Genomic DNA, 14,185 nt, shown 5'->3' with positions numbered 1-14,185 from the left:
CGGCAACGTTTACATTTACCGCATCCTCAACGTGTCGAAGATTGACACCAGTATTACCGGATTTTCAGCTATATTTTAGCCTCTGGGATGAATTAACGAGATTTTCCTGTCTCCTCGGTTCCATCATCGCCAAATTTGAGCGTTTTCGGTACCAAACTCTTTCCTTCCCCTTGGGTTGGTACCAATCTCTTCCATATGGGCTTACTATACTCAGGGATATCATGTCTTTGTTCTTTGGAGCCTCTTTCGGGTAAGAATCTAGATTCAATTTTACGAAACGGTCAGGGTACGCTGATAGCCGCCTGGCAGCGGTCTCCGAGCCTTTCCTGGTTTCCATACTGTTTCCGCCTACACAAGACAGACTGTGCTATACGACCTATCAGTCACCGTTATACTATGCTAGGGATGTGTCCTCGAGCTATTGGAGGTTTCGGGATCAGCCTTCGATTCCTCACCGACCACCTATGGCACAATATCCAAGCCTTTCAAATGCAGCCTTGCTTCAAACAAGCCCCGGTGTTATATTACGCTGTTTCTTTTATTAAGTGGCTCTCCTCGCCGGCTCGTGTTCTATTATTTCTGCACCGATCCCGGTTGCGGTCGGTGGATCGTGTTCCTTAATCAAGAAAGAGCGCCTGTTTGAACAGCGAACAATGCGTGTCTTCATGCTTGTGACTCCAGTGGACTGGTTAAATAAGCTCGGCTGAAGGTGTGTCTTCTTTCAATTACTCTCTCTCTCCCGCCATGGATGCTATCCAGTGTTATGCCTTGCAAGACGCTCAGGGTCACCCCCTCATCACCGCAGGCATGACCCTCAGGGATGCCCAACTATTTTCCCCGACATCGTCGACGCGGGCCCTCACCCAGGAGAATATGCAGGACGTCTTCCCCACCCGACCCTGCGGTGTCGTCCTCGCTTTTGGGCGTCTTGTCAGTCATACCTCCGACTTGATACCTGTCCTTGAAGGCCTCTTGGGCGACTACCTCCCCATTGAGCTCCAGGTCATCGCCTTCGAGGGTGTCTTCAACTCCTTGTTACGGGACTTCCTTCTGCTCTGTCTATCCCGAAAGACGCCGAGGGACCTCAAGGTTCACATCGTACAAACCACCGGCGATACGTGGACGCTATCCAATCAACCCGACATCACATACTCATTCGGTTTTGGTGTCTGCCCGTCGTACTCCCCGAACAGTATCAGTTCAGTGACCGTGTCCAGTAGGGGATTCGATGGACCCGTAATTCGTTCCCTTGGTTTCTTACCCAACCTCACGGTGCTGAGAATCATATCTGAAAGCGCTGTTGCTGCGAAACTTCCTCCTCCATCTACCTGCCTCTTCCCGAGCCTTCTTAAACTCGAGTTTTATGGGAGCATACCGGATGCCTGCACCGCCCTGATGGCCTGCGTCAGCGCTTCAAATAGTGTTCAAGAGTTCCAAATCCAGGCAGCTTCTCTGAGCGGCCCGCAGGACATGAGGTTTCTCCGCGAAACTGTTCATGCTTCCTGTCCAGTGTTAAGGACCCTCAAGGTTACCATCCGCGACTGCCATTCCGCCGAGGAAAATTGGATGAACATGGCCGACTTCGTCCCATGTCCATTTTCGTTGACGTCGTTGACGGTGCTGCACCCGACCGTGTCTTTCTCTCTGGCTAATGGGTTTTTGGTCGAGGACTGAGTAAAAGCTGTGATGGATTCTTCTGCCTCCGGTTATGATTCTTAAAAATGTATGTCCGTCTCTCCAGGCTCTTCATTCACTATGTATTGATGATGACCTCAGCTTTTCGGGTTCTCGATCTTTATCATTATTTTTCGGATTATGTAGATGTGTTCTGCTCTGATTTTGTTATCCATTGTTATCCTTGATATCTTTTATATCCACGTAAGTTATATCCCCTTCTCATCCCGTAGTCTGAAACAATGCCTGTAATATTTACTAAAGAAAGGCTGGTGCCGTGTGCGGACGAGGATAAGGTGTATGGGTGCATGAAAAATTCAGACGCTTTCCCCGGCAAATCCCGTAGGCCGATCAATATCCAACACTGGCACACTGCCAGTAGGACTTGACGAGGGCTGCGTACCTTTGATTTCAAATGGCATACAATAACTGACAGTTGCTGTGGACGAATATTTGGATCCATTGTCCTCTCTCCACAATCTCCCAAATCTCGCATTTTCCCGCGTCACAGCGATCCTCCGCAGCAGGACAGCTCGAAGGGTCTGCTATATGACATCTATACTTTGGCGAGGAATATATTAATATAAGTCAACATTTCTGCTCTTCGCGTACTGATCCGTATTCAACAACATTAGCATTATCTTATTTATGACATGACATATTACCACTGCGTAAAGATTAGAATAAAGAATTAGCTTGAGGACATGGGGCTTTTGTAGCTTACGCTCAATGCCCTAGCTATGGCACAATTTGCTATGGCGCTGACTTGGATGGCAATCCTCTTTACATCGTTCTGCAATGCCTTTCTTTGCAGAACACGCTAAAGATCGGGACATGGGGAGCAATTTGGAGCATTCGGACTCGCGTCTCGACTACATAACCTCTCACTACGAGCTGGTCTTTCCCTCTGCGAGCTGTTGGTAGTGCCGATGGCTACGGCGTCTCTTCGAATGTGACCCAGGACAGAAATGCTCACTAGCCGCTGAACGAACAAGTCATCATCAAAGACGCTTGTCGTTCGCGTGGGTCCTTTGACCTTTCCTCCTATGTACATACTGTGAAAATAAATGAAGGTATACATTTCCCAATCTCCCTGGCATTTCGACTTCCGCTTAGGGACAATACATTCTTCTCCCCCTAGCTCTTCCCTGTCACGTCCGTAGCAGCTAAATGTATCTTTTGCATTGAATGACTGGTCTTCTCAAATGATCGGCGCAGGGTCAAGTGCTTCCAAAATCATTTCCTCGACGTCAGCTGGTGAAGAAAGGCTACGTGAACGGAATTCATACACGGAGCTGTCGCCGACAACATGCCGAATCCCGGCATTATTGTGCGGGAGGAATCCAGACCGTCGGAAATTGAAATTCTACAACAGCCGGAAGCGGCCGGAGTCTAGTCGTATGGGTGCTCCTCCTCCGAAATTCGAAGGTCAATGTCATTGCCAGCCACGACGATAAAAAGCTGGCACGTCTACTTTCCTTTCCGCTCGTCCTCCCTCTCCTTCGCCGCCCATTTTCGTCCTTGGCCACCAACCCAGTCACAGCCAATATGAACTGGTCGACTTCTGTCCTTACCACCGTAACCTCAGACACGGAGCCTGCCATTATAATCACCTTCGACAGGGCTAAGTATTTGTTCAATGCTGGCGAAAACAGTGGGCGTGCATTTTTGCAGAGTAAAAGGAATTGGAGAAAGACGAGAGGTGTTTTCTTTACCGATGTCAGTTCGCAGCGCATAGGCGGCTTGCCCGGTAAGTTTTCAGGTTTGAATTTGACTCATCTAACGTTCTTTAGGTCTCCTCATGACCTTTGCGGATGCGACGATTAACAGGATAAATGTTTTTGGTCCACCAGGTCTTTTGCATCTAATGGCTGCCATGCGTCTGTACACTTACAGGTACGTTGAACAGTATATTTCTACGGAGATCTATATTAATCGCTCTACCCAGAGACACCATGACGGTTGAGCCTATTGAAGTCCCTTTGATGACCCAAATGTCAGCAAAACCTACGCCGACTTTCAAGGACGACAATATCACTGTCTACAGCATTCCAGTTTTCCCAACCACCGATGCACCGATGTCACAGCACACGGGGTTCGTTATGGAGACTGTTACGCCAAAGATATTGAAGCGAAAGCGCCAGAGCGAGGGTTTAGAGGCGACACAATCCCCCGAGAATCTGGAGGGCGAGGCTGCTGACGACTGGAGACGGCTGCTTGTTCAAACCATGTTTCCTGAGCCAGAAAAGCCTGCGAAAAGGCAGCATCCTTCTCAGGAGGCCGCCGAAGAAACTTCTGGCTATGTGAGACTCAACTCCCCTCTCAATCGCGGTAATCTCATCGCTGCCGCAGAAAGACGAGTACCGTCGCCGCCGAAGAGCTCCTCCGGGCTTTTACAAGCAGCTGCCAAAGTTTGTTTCCCCACATCCTCGTCGTGATTCCGATCCTTCGCTGACACCAACCTTGTCATACATTATCGCCGGCCCGCGCGTTCGTGGCAAGTTCGACGCGGAAAAGGCTGAGATGCTGAAAATTCCTTCTGGGCCGCTCCGGAGTAGACTGACCAAGGGACAAACGATAACTTTCAACGTGAAGGAGGGCGATACTGTGATGGAGCGGACTGTGAAACCAGAGGACATCGTCGGACCCTCCGAAGTTCCTCAAGTGGTCATCATCCTCGACATCCCGTCTGTCTCACACATCCCTTCACTGATAGCGTCGTTTACCGATTCGCCCTTCTACGCCAAGTTTCGATCTCATAGTACTGAAGACATGGCCGATTACAAGATACGTACCGTGTTCCACATCTGCGGTAAAGGTGTTCTCGAAGACGAGAGGTACACTGCTTTCATGAATGCATTTGATCCTGACTGTCATGTACGGAAATGTCTAATTTTTTGTAGTTATATATTAGCTGACAATGTAATCTTTTCAGCACGTCATATCCTCGCGCGAGCATTGCCCCGACCCCGTAACTTTCACCAGTGCTGCATTTCAGCAGCTCCGCCTGCAAAGCCTTGACCCCGAGATATTTGCTGTTCCCAAATTTTCTCTGCAACCGGCCAAAGACATCAAAGGTTCGTATCAATACTACTTAAGAGTTCTCATTGTCCTAAACTATCATTTTCAGCGATTCCCAATATGCCTGAACGCTGCCATTTGATGTCATCGAGCACTACGATTCATCTACGGCCACCGACGGAGCTTATCCAGGAGGATACTGTTCAGGACCTGGACCTTTTCCACCCCGCCGTAGCTTCACCCACACTTATCGCCCTTCCTCCAATCACCAAAGATAAGTATGCAGAAGCACAAGCCGCCGTCAAAGCCATCGAATCGGATGAAAACAGAACTACATGCAAAGGAGCTGACATCGGTGTTCATCCGTTGGGTACCGGTAGCGCAGTACCCAGCAAGTATAGAAATGGTCTGTCTTATTCCTTTCAGCGACGTCGATTTGAACTCTGACAGATTCGACCTCTGGTAGTGTCATCGACTCTGATTACGATACCTGGCTTCGGTAATATTATCTTAGACGCGGGAGAGGGGACCTGGGGACAACTTGTTCGGCTGTTCGGTATGGATCAGGCTGCATCCAATAATGTTTGGGAGGTACTCCGAAACACCAAATGCATCTTTGCGAGTCATATTCACGGCGATCATCACATGGGGCTCTCTGCGATACTAAGAGAGCGATTGACGGTATGCTTTTTTCTGTACATGCTATGCTTGATTCCTGTTAAATATTTGTCCAGCTCGATCCTCCACCGACGTCCCCGCTTTATCTCGTTTCTATTCGATCCGTACACCTCTCACTAAGAGAGGTATCGGACGTTCAAAATTTGGGCTTCGACCATCCTTCAGGTAACGGGGTGATCGGGGTGATGAGTGAAGCTTTGCATTGGAGAGGCACAACGACGTATCCCGATTCTGGCCGATGGACATTGGGAGGACGCGAACCCTGGACAGACATCGATGAGTACGAAGTACAGTAATGATCTTCTCTAAGACTCTCCTAATGCAGTTTTCCATTTAGGTCTCAGCGGCATGCGAAGGATCTTTGTGCCGCGTTGAACTTGAAGTCTTTCCGAACCGTAGATGTTCGTCACCGAACGACGTGCTATGGTCTTGACATCAAAAGTCTGGATGGTTGGAGCATAGTGTAAGAAACCGGATTTTGATGTATCGACTGTCCCTTATGACGGAACTTTCAGCTTCTCCGCCGACACTACCCCAGCGGACGCTCTCGTCTATGCAGGACAAGGCGCCACATTACTTATCCATGAAGCCACAATGGCAGACGACCAAGAAGAGCTCGCCAGTGCGAAAGCGCATAGTACTCACAGTCAAGCCGTCGGTATTGGCAAACGGTAGGCAATCTGTCGGCATACCGCGTTCTACTCCTAACCAACCAATGTAGGATGCGAGCTGAAAATATCCTTCTTACTCACTTCTCGGCGAGATATCCGAAGTTACCATCTTCAGGTGCCAAGCAGCAGGAAGGCGTCGTGGTTCACGCGTTCGACCACGCGAGCCTGACGATTGGAAATATGTGGAAGTTGAAACATTATCTCCCGGCGGTGGTACAGAGTTTAAAGGATACGGAGGACGAGGACGACCAGGAGGCTGATGATGCCATCGCTCATTCCGGAATGGACGTTAGCCTCTGAACATACCTGAGTGAGGCTCTCGGTGTGTTTGAACGGATAAAAGTATGTTTAAGGATGATTTATTGTCTATATAATCCTAGATAATGCTCGCTCTTATTGAAGTGCCCCTTATTCAGCGTCCTGGGTGAGGCACAGTGCCTGTCGAACTTGAGGTCTTCCAGAGTGTGAGAAATTAGGAGGTTGATGCGGGCAAAAATCGGGCATGAAATTAGAAAAGTTCCAACGAAATGAAAAACGATATTGATGACAGTTATCAGCATCCTATGATTACCCGTCGTAAGGGCCTGATGAACAAGTAAGCTGAAGGGATAGAGAATAACGAAGGCAGAGAGAGGGCATACCGACGTGATCCGCAAGATTACCTTCGAGGAAGTTAACGACTTCTCCAACAGTGCATTGATCATCCGGGTTGTCCTGACCTACAGGACATCATTGTGCTGTCAAAGATCATAACAGCCAACAAACGGACCATGACGAGAAGTCTCCGAGGGAAGAAAAGGATGGGAAAACATCTCACAAATTTATAAGAGCTAACCAGATGCTAGTCACGTTGATAGACACGCGCCAGGAGTATCAATCCATGCTTCGATAATAATATAGCCGAAAGCAATTTACACATTGAGTCTTGGTTCGTATTCAGCACAAAATGACATTTAAGAAAACCGCGAAGAGTAGGACGTTGTGAAGCTCTAAGATAGTATAGATTTCCGGAGATCTCTACTTCCCATCGTTCCGGGACATAACGTTCAATTGCAGGACTGAGGAAGCGCTTGTGGGGTGGCCAGCCTGAGAAGGATTAGGAGGCCTGGCGCGTAGCTGATCACCGATACAGATACTGAGGGAAGTTGCAAGTTGAGAAAAACATCATCAAGAAGCGATAGCGCTCCGAGAGAATGTCCGACGACAGTGACAGTGTTTGTGGAGTACGTCGACATGACAATTCTCACGTATGAAAGAACATTCTCGGCCGTGCTATACATCTTGAGCAAAAAAAAAAACTGGTCGAACCAAGTTGGAATGACGTACTCTTCCAGTGATTCTTTGAAGCCGCTGTGGACCTTTACGTCTAAGCCGACTCCGGGGAACAAGCTGTCGTTGAGGTTCAATAGAATTATGTTGATATCGGTAAGAATAATTAGGCTGCGACGAAGAATAAGTCACTGGACAGCGGAACATGTAAGTAGATTGGAAGACTGACAGTTTCGTACAATAAGTTTCTTGGTGGCCTACAACAACGGCGTCGAGACTTGGATCGTACCCGACATACCAGAACTGTACCGAATCCCGTTGCCTCCCGACACAATGGGTTTGAAGTCAGGGTTGGCATCGCTAAAGACCGATCAGTGCCATAGATACATTAAGGAGATGCTGCAGGTCCAGTTCAATGTTCGTCGATGGCGGTCGTATACCATATGAGAAAGGGGCCTCGATGGTACAGTACGGGTTTTGACTGCATCCTGTATATGGGCATCGTATGACAGGATGGTGACCTAGGGCAGGTAAGCTTTATGGTTAAAGTGACACATATCACGTTTGACTCATTACATACCAAAGTAATAGGTATCCGTGCAAATTTCGCCTACCCGTACAATACCCATACAAATATGGCCGTAAAAAATGATTCCCAAACCGCTGACGGTACGGATACGGTGCGCATCCCTAGAGCCTTGTAAGCGGCAACCTGTTCAGGCGTGAGGTATGTTACCGACTGGCGCCAATGAATAATAGATGCCTCGAGCGGTGAAGCAGAAACAAAAGAGGCAAGAGAAAGAACAACCCAGCGACTCAAAGAAGGAACTATAGTGGGACGCCTCCAACGGAGGATAACATCGTGTTGTAAATATCGGCCAAGCAGCTCCGGCGATAGAAAGCTGCGCAAGTAGTTTGATGTCTTCGATATTAGCACATTGGGTCCTCAATACAGGACGTCAGATTCGACGAAGAGATGGGAAGAATGAAGAGTGGCCATGATCCTAAGAAAAGAATTTCCTACGCCATAACAGGAGCCATCATTTTTGCGGAGAGCTCTCGTGTGAAGGGCCAGAAAGAAGTGTTTTGCAGATCCCTGCCAGGATTCGGGAAGGACGGACGCAGTGGAGTTCGGGTCAACAGAGACGTTTTTGTGATGCCGATTAAATAATGGGACAAGGGCCCTTCTTCTCAGTTCTTCCTGCCTGGTATTGCAGGAGAAGGAAGAATCGGAGGAAATTAGTCGATACAATATCTGCGAGGCCTACATCAGTGGATGATTCATCAACATGTGCTTCGGAGCCACAAATCATAGCTTCAGCTCGGATTGTCCGCTTTTTGGACTGTTTACTCGGTGTTATGTGCCACTCTGACCGTCGATTTGAAAGGAAGTAAGGAAATTGGATCACAGTGGCTAGTTTCTCCCAGGTCGACTTGTGAAGATATATCATTAATTATGATATCTCGGTGATAGCGGGCTACGGATACGGTTTCTTCAAGTGCTCTGCAACGGGGAGTACTTAGACCATTCATATAAACAAGGCGACTATCGCATGAGACCCACCACGATTCAGAGACTTCAAGCTATTTTAATTTACCCGCTTTATTTCGTTACGAAGCCAAGTTCTATACACCATTCCTGGAATGATGAGAACATGAATAGCTACCTCTTTTGGGAGATATATCCGGCTACATTGGACTACATCTCAGCTCGGCTCTCCGAAATGCCTCTCTCCAACAGAGCCACCGTAGATTGTGAGTATCAACATACCATTGTTACTCCATCATAAGGACCTAACGGCCGTATATACCAAGAGCACTCCGGATGATGAAGAGAAAGACATACCATCGTGATCCAATGCATCACCCACCAGAATGTTACTGACTTCTCCGACGGTGCATAGACGGTCTTCGTTGTCCTGGCCTGCAGAGAATCATTATGATTGTCGAAAAGTATGTTGTAGGAACCTGTACCTGGACAGGCGACCCATGCATTGGAGTCGGTGATGTGCTTCTCGCCAGAGCAATGATGAAATCCCAGGAATCTCCCTGGATAGAATATATTCATCAGGACATGAAGCGGTCGAAGGGTTATCATTTCGTTTTGTACCTGGAAGGATAGGCACTGGGTCTCTCCTGGAACTCTTTGAGAAAGCCACTCTGGAATCGGGAATGCAGTGGAAATAGCGTACTTGTTGTTCACATGGGACACGTTCACATGCGCGTCAACGTAATCCGCGAAAGCTTGGTTTCCGACCTGAGCAACGAGTTGAACGTGTGCTAAGGTACAAGTAACGAGGCACCGCTTACTCTGGGCATGCCATAGCTGATTACGGACACAGACGCCATAGGGAGCTGCAAGTCCAGATAGACACCATCTAGAAGAGCAATAGCTCCTCCAAGGGAGTGTCCGACAACGGCGACAGAGGTTGTTGAATACTTCGACATGGCAGTTTTCACCAAGGAAAGGACTTCCGTAGCCGTGCTGGACAATTATGATTGGTCGAAGAGTTGAATCAACCAAACTGCAAAACGTACTCAGCCTGCGACTCTTTGAAGCCACTGTGAACCTGTACGGTTGAGTCTATGCCAGGAAACAAGCTGCTGTCGAGGTCCGTGAGAAAGAAGTCGAGATCCGTAATAATAGGCAGACTGTGAAAAGAATACATAAATGGGTTGCGGAATAAGTGGATGGAAAGACTGACATCTTCGAACTATCGGTTCCCTGGTGGCCCACAATGATGGTGTCAAGACTGGGATCATAACCCACGTACCAGAACTGTACGTCGCCGCCGTCACCCCCCGATCCAAGGGGTTTGAAGACTGGGTTGGCCTGGCAAGGGACTACATAGACTAGTCAGTAAAAGTGACGTACGAGGTAGGTATTGCCTACCGCAGGTCCAAGTCAACGTCGTTGATGGCTCGCAGTATCCTGCACTGGCATAGTAACTGTAGGGCTTGAAAGCGGAGACTTGCGCAGAGGTCAGCGTCGTCATCAACTGGCGCCGATCAAGGACAGATGGTTGCAGCGGTGAAGCAGACACCAGTAAGTCAAAGAGAAAAAGGACAGCCAAACAGATCAACAAACGGACCATGACGAGAAGTCTCCCAGGAAAGAAAAGAATGGGAAAACATCTCCCAAATTTATAAGAGCTACCCAGATGCTAGTCACGTTGATAGACACGCGCCAGGAGTATTAATCTATGCTTCGATAATAATATAGCCGAAAGCAATTTACACATTGAGTCTTGGTTCGTATTCAGCACAAAATGTTATTTAAGAAAACCGCGAAGAGTAGGACGTTGTGAATGTGGGTATAGATTTTCTTGAGATCTCTACTTGCCATCATTCCGGGACATTGTTCAATTGCAGGACTGAGGAAGCGCTTGTGGGGTAGCCAGCCTGAGAAGGATTGGGAGGCCTGGCGCTGGGTCCTCTGTGTGAAGATGCCTATCCACTCCGGTTCTCCAGAAAAGCTTGCTCTTCTGCGAACAATGGAACTCGGTTCTTCTTCAGAGTTTTTCCTTTGAAGAGGACGAGAGTCGTGAGCCATGTGGAAACTGGCAAGGAACAACTGATGATCACGCGATCACGGTCGAATCGGAGCGTGAAATATCCTTTCCTCCTCAACCACACTATTGCAGGACCTGTTTTTGGACTGTTTCCTCTGTGTGATGCGTCACTTTTACAAGAGAATGCGCGTACGGCGCGTTATCGTTGAATCTCTAACTTTTTATGTCTCTTGTGCTCTGACTCGACCAGTAAAAGCCTCATTGAACCGAATTATTGTGGCTCCTTTTCTGAGCTTCTCTCAAGCGGTTTCTTCAGCTGAATGGCTCTATCGGGAAGGCGGGAGAAAGCTCTTTTTTTTTTTTTTTGGAGCTACCATTCAGATAGAGAATTCGTTTCTCTGGTCGATATCGATGCAATGATCGCTCTGCTTACCACTCGAGGCGCATCAAGCTCCCGCATTTTCCCCACATATGTTGTACGAGCGCGCGCTGGTTTAGGCTTCGCGCTGCTCGGTTCGGGAAGCTCTGATTTACTTCCACTTATTTTCGCCTGACGGGCCAAATGAAGAACGCTCAAAGGTAAGAGAAGCCTGTCATGACGCGAAATAGACACATGAGGGAGCTTGAATATAGGAGCGATCTGTGGCCTTTAAAAAGCCGACTCCTAGGCTTGACCTGTCATTCAATGTACCTCCCCATGTACTACATCTTCTACGTGTCACTCTTTTCCTTTCTCTCTATTTCTGTGCATGCTCGCTTGCCCAGCAAAATATACGGTGTGAATCTAGGGTCCTGGTGCGCCCTATCAATGTTTATTTACGCGTCATCCCATGTCATCCCTTCGTAGGCTTGTTCTCGAGTCTTGGATGTTACCAGCAGGTATCTTCGTTTTTGCATTGACTGATTACAACCACACTGATCTCAATCCATAGAGTGGATCCGTATGGGCGGTCAACAATGCAGTGATTGCTCCCAGTGTATCGCGACAGAATTGTACTATCTTTTCTCCCTCATTCATTCCCTAGTGGGCCTCATGTATCTCAACACCAGCGCATTTGCTCGTGCATACCCTGACACAGTAGATGGAATATTCAACATGCATTGGTAACAGACAATATGCTTTTATCTGGGCCGGTATTGACCTTTTCCATGATAGGTCTTCGTGGTTCAACGAAGACGATGTCCATGACCTCATGGAAGTAGGCATAAATACCGTTCGTATTCCGGTGAGTCAACTTCTCTATGCGGATGATCGTATGTTAACTGTACCGATCAGTTGGGCTATTGGATCGTTGAAGCTCTTGTCGACCGGAAGACCGAGTTCTATCCGCGAGGAGGTATACACCAGCTTGTGCGTTCCCCAGACTCTCGTTGGGGATTGCCTGACCAAGTATGTGTAGAAACGAGGATTGAGGCAGCTGAAGGATTCTGGTATCATCGCAATTCTTGACCATCACGCCCTTCCGGGCGTTCAGACTCCGAATCAAATGTTTACCGGAAGGTTTGTCGCCTGAATGAATTATATACTCCTAAACATTATTTAATTTAGGTGTACATCCGACGTTGAGTTCTACGTAAGTTACGTCATTTCTAAGAGATGCGCCAGATACTGAGCAATCTTTACAAGACTGATTATAATTATCGTCGTGCCCTTGTTTGGACTGCTGTTATGACCGCGCTTTCCCACCTTGATCCCGACTTCGGCAGTGTTGTTGCCATCGAAGCCGTGAATGAACCCATCATGAATGCTACTCAGACTCCAGGATATGGCGATTGTGCGTTCTTAGCATCTCTTGTATTTTCCGTACTAAAACCACTATGAATAGTCCAGAAAAATTTCGTTCAGGTAGTGCGAGCAGTCGAACTTACTTTAGGCATCGATGTTCCTTGGTCTGGGACGAAGATAGCCCCTACGGATACGACGAACTTCACAGTAGCTTTGGAAGAATCTTTGCCAAATTTTACTCCCGAAGTTCAGTCCGCCCTCCTGGAAGCAGTGCCGATCCTCGTCGAGGTTATTACGGAACTCGCATTGGACAGCATGACACGGTTTAGTCCCCACTCCAGTCGTGAGCCCTTGTACACAAGGTATATCTCTTACGTATTGATACAACAATGGTTCTCAAATAGCTTATTAGTTTCATGGACATCAACTGGCAATACGACAACCCCCCCAACCCAAGTGACGCACAAATAGGACCTCAAATCTATGACAACCATCTATACTATTCGTGAGTTGACCGTTCCGTGATTTTCCGTTGTCCTCATAGGATCCTTTAGGTTCGGGGTGGGTGATCTTTGATCATTTTGCGATCCTTGCATGATTGTAGAGAATATATTATAGGGTGTCGCAGACCCAAATGAACAGGCGTACCTGGAGAGTATTTGCAGTAAGTTGACGTGATGAGAAGATCCATGAATATTTGTTTAACCATGGAGCAGACCTTCAACGCGTACAAGCTGATGCCGCATTAGGCAACAGCCCGCTTGTATTCGGAGGTTCGCAACATGTGTTCAACAATCTTTCCTTTGATTGACCTTACTTCCAGAATGGGGCTTATCAACGCAATTCAATGCTACAGACGAATTCCTCTACAAGTGGGCGGATGCTCAGAAGCTGGCCTACACCAAAGGCGCTGGTTGGATCGTGAGTTTCAGCCCACCTTATATCACTTCCCATGTGTAATGGCTTTCCGTCTCGTTCAGTTCTGGAACTTCAAGGTAGAGATATCAACTCTGGCCGGTGATCTCGCCAGACAATGGTCAGTGCGAATGTGTCTTCCATGATCAAACTGCATGCTGATCTCATATGCTCTAGGTCATACCTGGAAGGCGTTAAACTGGGCTTCCTCACACGTGATCCGTCCAAATTGAATGATACAAACGTTTGTGATGGTTATATCCAATGATCTTTTGTCCTCATTGCAGCCGTTATGCTTTGTTATGTCTCCATGTTGGTGGGGTCCTTGATGTACTTCTTGGACTGTAGGGTGCAGATACGGAAGATTCGGAAACTGTTGAGTTATACATTACTTAGTACTTATAATGAACACAACTATTTTGACTTGAACGCGGTATCTAGGGGTTCACGACATCTACGATCACCATTTGCATTATCTAAGTCTGGTCTTCTACGATGTAGAGATCCTGGTGGTCCATATGGCTATCTCAGACAACGTAACATGGTATATTCTTAGAACTGCTATTAGGCCTGCCTCTGAGTTTGGACTTAAAACCTCCGTAAGACTTCGCACAGGCAGTTACTGCGAGATCAGCAGATGCATGTGTAAACAAACCTCTACTCATCATGCCGCTTGTTTTCGCCCTTCTCTGGAAGAAAGGTATAGCCATTCATATATA

The 14,185-nt window shown here is 47.7% G+C and overlaps 5 protein-coding genes across 5 annotated transcripts; 3 read left to right on the top strand and 2 right to left on the bottom strand.

Moving 5' to 3' along the window:
• The first annotated feature begins 574 nt into the window (after window positions 1-574).
• On the top strand, window positions 575-1,790 carry BT62DRAFT_213147 (uncharacterized protein). Its single transcript, XM_043180081.1, has 2 exons — window positions 575-1,723; window positions 1,777-1,790. Exon 1 carries the CDS (start codon window positions 745-747, stop codon window positions 1,672-1,674), a length of 930 nt encoding a protein of 309 aa, XP_043038659.1. The 5' UTR covers window positions 575-744; the 3' UTR covers window positions 1,675-1,723; window positions 1,777-1,790.
• A 1,293-nt stretch (window positions 1,791-3,083) lies between these two features.
• On the top strand, window positions 3,084-6,599 carry BT62DRAFT_951536 (uncharacterized protein). Its single transcript, XM_043188193.1, is given in 11 exon segments — window positions 3,084-3,424; window positions 3,468-3,570; window positions 3,623-4,039; window positions 4,053-4,551; window positions 4,610-4,751; window positions 4,805-5,101; window positions 5,162-5,376; window positions 5,430-5,653; window positions 5,711-5,836; window positions 5,889-6,044; window positions 6,095-6,599. The coding sequence occupies 11 exon segments, from the start codon at window positions 3,223-3,225 to the stop codon at window positions 6,342-6,344; spliced, it is 2,631 nt and encodes an 876-aa protein (XP_043038658.1). The 5' UTR covers window positions 3,084-3,222; the 3' UTR covers window positions 6,345-6,599.
• A 147-nt stretch (window positions 6,600-6,746) lies between these two features.
• Window positions 6,747-7,425, bottom strand: BT62DRAFT_933576 (uncharacterized protein). Its single transcript, XM_043186582.1, has one exon. The coding sequence runs from the start codon at window positions 7,322-7,324 to the stop codon at window positions 7,091-7,093; it is 234 nt and encodes a 77-aa protein (XP_043038657.1). The 5' UTR covers window positions 7,325-7,425; the 3' UTR covers window positions 6,747-7,090.
• A 1,485-nt stretch (window positions 7,426-8,910) lies between these two features.
• On the bottom strand, window positions 8,911-10,529 carry BT62DRAFT_933574 (alpha/beta-hydrolase). The gene is made up of 9 exons (XM_043186581.1): window positions 10,207-10,529; window positions 10,019-10,157; window positions 9,852-9,965; window positions 9,624-9,798; window positions 9,506-9,570; window positions 9,424-9,449; window positions 9,288-9,362; window positions 9,160-9,237; window positions 8,911-9,107 (listed from the first exon to the last, which is right to left on the bottom strand). Exons 1-9 carry the CDS (start codon window positions 10,406-10,408, stop codon window positions 9,076-9,078), a joined length of 906 nt encoding a protein of 301 aa, XP_043038656.1. The 5' UTR covers window positions 10,409-10,529; the 3' UTR covers window positions 8,911-9,075.
• Window positions 10,530-10,937: 408 nt separating this feature from the next.
• BT62DRAFT_951526 (glycoside hydrolase family 5 protein) lies at window positions 10,938-14,004 on the top strand. Its single transcript, XM_043188192.1, has 18 exons — window positions 10,938-11,404; window positions 11,459-11,620; window positions 11,673-11,704; window positions 11,758-11,818; window positions 11,876-11,929; window positions 11,982-12,051; window positions 12,102-12,176; window positions 12,226-12,326; window positions 12,375-12,399; window positions 12,453-12,600; window positions 12,652-12,913; window positions 12,964-13,056; window positions 13,106-13,112; window positions 13,170-13,215; window positions 13,268-13,324; window positions 13,375-13,472; window positions 13,532-13,587; window positions 13,644-14,004. The coding sequence occupies exons 1-18, from the start codon at window positions 11,388-11,390 to the stop codon at window positions 13,732-13,734; spliced, it is 1,455 nt and encodes a 484-aa protein (XP_043038655.1). The 5' UTR covers window positions 10,938-11,387; the 3' UTR covers window positions 13,735-14,004.
• Window positions 14,005-14,185: the final 181 nt, after the last annotated feature.

The sequence above is a fragment of the Guyanagaster necrorhizus genome (genome assembly GCF_019112545.1).
Source record: "Guyanagaster necrorhizus MCA 3950 unplaced genomic scaffold BT62scaffold_16, whole genome shotgun sequence".
Taxonomy (NCBI): domain Eukaryota; kingdom Fungi; phylum Basidiomycota; class Agaricomycetes; order Agaricales; family Physalacriaceae; genus Guyanagaster; species Guyanagaster necrorhizus.
Note: the sequence above shows the minus strand (reverse complement) of the source record. Positions and strands in the feature narration are given on the sequence as shown.

What these genes read in the sequence shown, in the direction of transcription:
- BT62DRAFT_213147 (XM_043180081.1), top strand. Translation starts at nt 745, where the DNA reads ATGGATGCTATCCAGTGTTATGCCTTGCAAGACGCTCAGGGTCACCCC.
- BT62DRAFT_951536 (XM_043188193.1), top strand. Translation starts at nt 3,223, where the DNA reads ATGAACTGGTCGACTTCTGTCCTTACCACCGTAACCTCAGACACGGAG. An exon ending in CATTTGATCCTGACTGTCAT is followed by an intron (nt 4,552 to 4,609) that starts GTACGGAAATGT and finishes TAATCTTTTCAG; the next exon opens with CACGTCATATCCTCGCGCGA. An exon ending in TACTAAGAGAGCGATTGACG is followed by an intron (nt 5,377 to 5,429) that starts GTATGCTTTTTT and finishes ATATTTGTCCAG; the next exon opens with CTCGATCCTCCACCGACGTC.
- BT62DRAFT_933576 (XM_043186582.1), bottom strand. Translation starts at nt 7,324, where the DNA reads ATGTATAGCACGGCCGAGAATGTTCTTTCATACGTGAGAATTGTCATG.
- BT62DRAFT_933574 (XM_043186581.1), bottom strand. Translation starts at nt 10,408, where the DNA reads ATGGTCCGTTTGTTGATCTGTTTGGCTGTCCTTTTTCTCTTTGACTTA. An exon ending in GGAACCGATAGTTCGAAGAT is followed by an intron (nt 9,966 to 10,018) that starts GTCAGTCTTTCC and finishes TTCTTTTCACAG; the next exon opens with TCTGCCTATTATTACGGATC. An exon ending in TCAGCTATGGCATGCCCAGA is followed by an intron (nt 9,571 to 9,623) that starts GTAAGCGGTGCC and finishes CTCGTTGCTCAG; the next exon opens with GTCGGAAACCAAGCTTTCGC.
- BT62DRAFT_951526 (XM_043188192.1), top strand. An exon ending in GAGGAGGTATACACCAGCTT is followed by an intron (nt 12,177 to 12,225) that starts GTGCGTTCCCCA and finishes AAGTATGTGTAG; the next exon opens with AAACGAGGATTGAGGCAGCT. An exon ending in GGTGATCTCGCCAGACAATG is followed by an intron (nt 13,588 to 13,643) that starts GTCAGTGCGAAT and finishes CATATGCTCTAG; the next exon opens with GTCATACCTGGAAGGCGTTA.